At 40.7% G+C, this 6,000-nt stretch overlaps 1 protein-coding gene and 2 long non-coding RNA genes across 4 annotated transcripts in view; 1 reads left to right on the forward strand and 2 right to left on the reverse strand.

Moving 5' to 3' along the window:
* LOC123517662 overlaps positions 1 to 3,455 on the reverse strand; it is a 197,381-nt gene extending 193,926 nt beyond the window's left edge. The window contains exon 1 of the mRNA XM_045277980.1: positions 2,129 to 3,455. Coding sequence (XP_045133915.1) covers positions 2,129 to 2,210 — 82 coding nt within the window. The 5' untranslated portion in view covers positions 2,211 to 3,455. The remainder of the gene's footprint in view (positions 1 to 2,128) is intronic.
* The window catches only part of LOC123517667, a 107,039-nt gene that overhangs the window by 24,603 nt on the left and 76,436 nt on the right, over positions 1 to 6,000 (forward strand). For both annotated transcript variants that reach the window (XR_006678531.1, XR_006678532.1), the window contains exon 2: positions 5,322 to 5,534. This is a non-coding gene — a long non-coding RNA (uncharacterized LOC123517667). The remainder of the gene's footprint in view (positions 1 to 5,321; positions 5,535 to 6,000) is intronic.
* The window catches only part of LOC123517666, a 46,500-nt gene continuing 44,686 nt past the window's right edge, over positions 4,187 to 6,000 (reverse strand). The window contains exon 2 of the long non-coding RNA XR_006678530.1: positions 4,187 to 5,432. This is a non-coding gene — a long non-coding RNA (uncharacterized LOC123517666). The remainder of the gene's footprint in view (positions 5,433 to 6,000) is intronic.

Below are 6,000 nucleotides of genomic sequence, written 5' to 3' on the forward strand. Positions count from 1 at the left end.
CGCGTCGTCACAGATTCGGTTTGATTTTCATCGTTTTCTCTTTCATGATTTTGTCGATTACTTCTTCAGGTTATTATTATTTTTTCTATAATTTTTTTTTTTTTTTTTTTGCGCATTTTGTTTTTTTGTTGGATTTTGTTGATTTTTTTTTTTCGCTTCGTTTTTATGTGAATGTGTTTTTTTTTTTTTTTTTTAGTTAAGTGGACTGGAATTTCATGTTTTGTTTTGTCTTTTCTAGTGTTTTCGTCATTTTTTTTTTTTTTATATTTCTCCTTTCTCTTCTTGTAATAATCGATATTTACATTCTTGAAATTGATGCCTTTTTTCAGTGGCAATTTTTTCTTAAGACATAAATATTTTCTTTTCCTTAAATTGTATACGAGTAAGTTTCCGCATTACGTAACACTCGCTTTCTTATTCTTGCGACTTTTTTTTCCTAGGAAGTAATTTTCTCCAGTCCGTAATATTTGCGTAGGTTCTCTTTCATCAAGAGTTATGAGCGGAGAAATGTTTGGTCATATACTCAACTGTCTCCTTCACAACTTTTAGTGCCGGGAGGAGATGACTTAAGGGATACATTCCTTCCTTCCCTTGAGCTAATATTCCAAAAGCCTCACTCCACGAGCCTCTAACCCACGCCCACTCAAACCTTGGGGCGTCACACTTAATGGCACCGCGTTTCCCGAACCCAAGAACCACGCGCCACACTGCCACACCACCAAACGCCACACTGCCACACCACCACACGCCACACTACCACACCGCCACACTGCCACACAGTTACTCTTGTCCCTGCACGACACACTTCATGAACACACCCACGTCCCGCCACCCAAGAGCCACGAACCATACCGCCGCACTTCCCCTCCACGGCTCCATCATTTCCATTAGTCATTATTCCGCTGAAACTTGATTAGAGGAACTTAATTTGTAGGCATCCAAAATCGCATTATTCTTTTTCATTCTCTCTCTCTCTCTCTCTCTCTCTCTCTCTCTCTCTCTCTCTCTCTCTCTCTCTCTCTCTCTCTCTCTCTCTCTCTCTCTCTCTCTCTCTCTCTCTCTCTCTCTCTCTCTCTCTCTTTTTGCAGGAACTCGCCTTCTGAGGATCCCTCATTCCTCTTGGGATTCCTTCTCAGGGTCCCTTGCTCCCTTTAATCCCGCTCGTAAAGGATTCTCATTCCCTGGTCCATCTTTCCCTGCCAGTTTCATTTCTCCAGGACCAACATTCACTGAAGTCCTCAGGAACGCTTAGGGTCTTGTGCACATTCCTCCCTGCGATCCCTTCACCACAGCTGTCAATCTCTGACAGCCTCACATCGAGAGTTAGACACTGCAGATGAAAATTCACTCCCGGAAACCCGATACTCAAAATTCTATGTTGCCTTCCGTAATCCCAAACTTAATAAATTTCCTCCGGCTCATTCTTCAGGAAATGGACAAAAACACAAGTCACTTGTATCCTTTGGATTTCAATAAGTATGGTTCTGAAGGTTTTATTAAGGTAAAGATTTCTTTCCCTTTTTGCTGTTTTTCAGAAGTATTTCCATGAACTGGCAAATTTTCGTGAAATGTGTCGCAAAAAGCAAATCACTTGCAAATCACACTTCCATAATCGACGAAATTGTGGTTTGGGTAACGTAGTTCTGCAGTCATGTTTGTCTGCGAACCTCTTGACCTTCGTTACCCGCCGCCCTTCCTGACCACTTGTGCTTTGCTTTCCTCCACCCCAGTAACCTTCATCCCTCACCACATAGACCTTGTAACTCAGACTTCCCTTCTCAACCCAAGTAATCTTCCCTCCTCGCCCACCCTCAATCCTGTCACCCACACTCCCCGTACCGATCAGGGCCCCCACCCCCAACGCTGGCTGTGTGATCCCTTGCAGCAACACTTCCCCCGGAGACCCATACCTGGACGGCGCATCCTTCTTTTCCCTTGACATCATTGCTAAAGAAAAGAGAATAAAAGATGAGACTGAGCTCTTGGTTCTTATCATGTAGTAACTAATGCGTCTCCTTTTATCCAGCGTCATCATCCTTAACTTGTAATTCACAAAGGGCTCATCTTCCTTTAAATCCCTGTGCCAGTGAGCCCTTTGTCCCCGAGAGTGCCTTTACTTTCCACTCACCTGCTAGGAGCCACAGTAGCGAGAAGCCCATCAGGCACAGCCGGCGCCAAGCTCCGCAGCGAAGTTTTCTGGAATCCATCATGAAGCAAGAGAGGACGGCGAGGCGAAGAAAGGTGGCGTAACGTGACTCGGGGCTCCTTCCTAGTGACCCAGCCTCGGTGTCTTCCTCTTTTCCATGAGTGAGAGCGAGAGATATAGACAGACAGAATAGAAACAGACAGATATGCAGATAAGGATAGAAAAGGGATAAACGAAAGAAAATTACAACTGAGCAAGAGAAAAATACGTTAGAAAAAGATCATATAGTGAAATAGGGAAGGTGGTCAGGTACATGTACTGCTGTTGGGGAACTACAGATTGGAACCAGTGGAAGGAGAAGGTGAATCAAGGTAAATCACACAAAGGGGAAGCACAGAGGGAAAAGGAAATAAATCAAGAAAAAAACAAAAAGAAATATTGAGGGATTCTAACCACCATGTGAGAGAGAGAGAGAGAGAGAGAGAGAGAGAGAGAGAGAGAGAGAGAGAGAGAGAGAGAGGTACAATCAACACAGATAAAAAGGTAGAGTGGAAAGGCCACTAATTAGTCTCAGGTAAAGCAACAGGTGAGGCAAACGAGGAAGGAAGGTGCAAAAAAGAATACCTAACAAGATAAAAGACGAGTGGGTGAGTAGGAGGAGGAGGAGGAGGAGGAGGAGGAGAGAGAGAGAGAGAGAGAGAGAGGTGGTGGTGGTGGTGGTGGTGGTGGTGGTGGTGGTGGTGGTGGTGGTCTGGGGAAAGAAAAGAAAAGGTAGCGGTAAGAGAAGGAGAAAGAAAGTGTTTGGATGGAATGGATGACAGTCAGTAATTAATGGAGGCTCTAAGTTTCTGTACCGCAGAGAGAGAGAGAGAGAGAGAGAGAGAGAGAGAGAGAGAGAGAGAGAGAGAGAGAAAACACACACACGCACTTGGAAATGGATGTTCTTTTTTTTTCTTTTTATTTGTATTTTCTCGTCTTTTCACTTCAATTTCCTGTTTTCTGTTTCGATAATCTTTCGTAATTTTCTGGCGGGAGTTTTGCTGCTTTCTGACAAATTGACGCGCGGGACTTTAGAGCTGTTATACCTTCTTTTCTTCAAGCTTTTCCTTGGGCAGCTTCAGAGTAGCGACCAAAATATGAAATAAAATCCTGTCGTATCACCAGGCGCTCATCATATTGTAAAGTCGTTGTGAAGTCCGTATTCAGAAACGTTTTACACTCTCACCACGATCATTTTCCAAGGCCAAAGGGTGATAAGTGTGGTTTTTCTAGAGTGTTTCTCCACTTAATGATATAGAAATCTTGTCAATCTCCCTCTAGAATCATAAAAACACCTAAAAAACTCGTGTAAATTTAGATGAAGACTTTTGAAATAGTGAAGGTGAAGCACAGAAATTTTCAAGAGTGTTTTTCTTGTTGATAATGTAGAAATTTTGTCAATCTCCCTCTAGAACCATAAAAAAAAAAATCTTAAAAAATTCGTGTGAATTTAGATAGTCTTTTTATGTAGTGGAGGTGAATCACAGAAGGGTTTGAGAATACGAGCTTAAGTTTGTCTGTCGTTGTTTCAGCTCTCTCTCTCTTTCTCTGTTCTCTCCAATCTTCTCCAAATTTTCCAGAGCATATTTTTTTTTTAGGAAGTTGAGGATTTCATATAAAAGAAAAAAAAAGTAGAATAGAAAAAATGTTGCTTCGTTCAATTTTCCGAATGTCACTGAACCGTTTCGTTTCTATTTGATTTATTCATTTTACCTACACCTCCATTTGTTTCTCTCCCGTTTTTTTCTGGTTATTTTCTTTCAATCTACATTTCTCTTTTCATTCATTTTTTTGTGTATATTTTTTTCCTTGTCTTTTATTTTTTCTCTATCAGTTTACATTTGTTTTCCTTTTTTCTTCTTCCTCGAGTTGTTTAGTTTCTTTATCATATTTTTCTTTTTAATGTTAAAGAATATTGAGTTTCGAAGTCTCAGTGGTTTGTTTACTTGGCATTTTCTTTATTCTATGTTCACACGTCACATTATTTTTCTCACATTCTTCCTTGTTATATTTTTTTTAATCCCCTAATTTGATATTTCTAATTTTCGATATTTCCTTCTGTTGTCTTTATGCATTGAAATTTCTGTAGGTTTACATTTGAAGAGAAAGAGACTGACGGACAGATAGACAGACAAAATGACAGAGGCAGACCGATGGAGAAGCAATTTTCCTGTGTTTGTCTTTTTTCCTTCCTTCAATACAAATGTTTGGTCGTTCACGTCACACATTACTAAGCCACACCCTTGTAGCCTTTTCCCACAGCACTAGTCTCACCAACCACAGCTCTTTTCCCACTGCAGTATTCCCACCAATCACAGGGACGTCTTTAAGTATTTTCTTCCATATCCTCAAAGTTTCACCCTGATTTAGTGATAGTTTAGGTATCTATATAAGTTAATAATGTCTCCTCTATTCTCTTTTTTTTTTACTCACCGATATTCTCACCAATCACAGTGGCGACTTTTTCTTTCATATTCTCAAGACTTTACCCTGGTTTTAGTTTAGATTAGGGCTTTATATCACTTAATAATGTGTCCTTTATTCTCTCTCTTTACTCACAGCAGTAGTTCCATTAATCACAGGCGCCTATCTAAGTGTTTTCTTTCACAATTTCACAACTTCATTCTGATTTTGTTTAGATTCGTTATTTAGAGCAGTTATTTATGTCTCCTCTATTCTCTGTGTTCACCAGTTTATGTATCTAGATTGCACTTTTATTGTCTTTATGTATAATTTGCCACGGTCTTTTGCGTCAACTTTTCTTTAGATATGTTCTTATCCTTTATTTGTAGTTCATTCTTTGTAGTCACTCTTCTTCCTCAAGCCCCTTTTCTTAGTGTTTTGGATTTACTGTACGTAGTTTTTTTCTCTCTCTTACCTTCTCTTTGGAACTTTATGTGCGGCGTGAAATCTTTATCCGTGCACCTTTGCGGCCTTGGCGACTTTTTTGCCTTGTGTTTTTCCTTCTCTTTGCGCCCCCAAGCCTTATTTTTTATCACTTTCTGTTCCCTTTCTTACTTTCTTTGAGGCTTCTGAAACCTTCCCTTTTTTTCCTGGCAATATCAAAAGCCCTTTTTCTCTTCTTTCTTTGCAGTTTCTAAATCTTTTCTTTCTTTCTTCCCTCTGGATCTCACAGAAAAGGTCGTGGTGGTCTGGTGTTTGTGGTCGTGCGTGGGGGCGACTTAGGGTCTCGTCTCACACCTAAGCCTGTCATGGTGCAGGGAGAGGCAGAGTGACAGCCGGCCATCTGGAAGTAAAGAAAAGATCTGTGTCAGGGCATGGCTGTGCATATTGACAGAGACGCTGGCCCGTGTTATTAAACCAATACATCCCTCAAGAACTCTGTCGGGTAAGAATTTATGGCAGTTATTCACAGTTTTGTAGGAGTTGTTGTTCCTTTTTGGATTGCGAGTGAAGATTTGCTTAATTATTTGATCCTCACACACACACACACACACACACACACACACACACACACACACACACACACACACACACACACACACACACACACACACACACACACACACACACACACACACACACACACACACACACACACGAAAAGATCATTATCACACATTTACGTAATTAACCACTTCATTACTGGGACACACATTTACATTGAGGTTTGTGTACGATTAGACCATTTTATTGACGTTAGAAAGGGTCTATGGAAGTCAGAAGATAAATAGCCACAGTCTTTACTATTTGAATCCCCCACATGAGTTTCTGAAGCTGTATGAAATCACCAAATAGTAAATAGAATGAATATGGAAACGCGTCCTGCTGCTGAAGGGGTTAATGTATGTTAT

Source organism: Portunus trituberculatus, chromosome 42, assembly GCF_017591435.1.
Source record: "Portunus trituberculatus isolate SZX2019 chromosome 42, ASM1759143v1, whole genome shotgun sequence".
NCBI lineage: Eukaryota > Metazoa > Arthropoda > Malacostraca > Decapoda > Portunidae > Portunus > Portunus trituberculatus.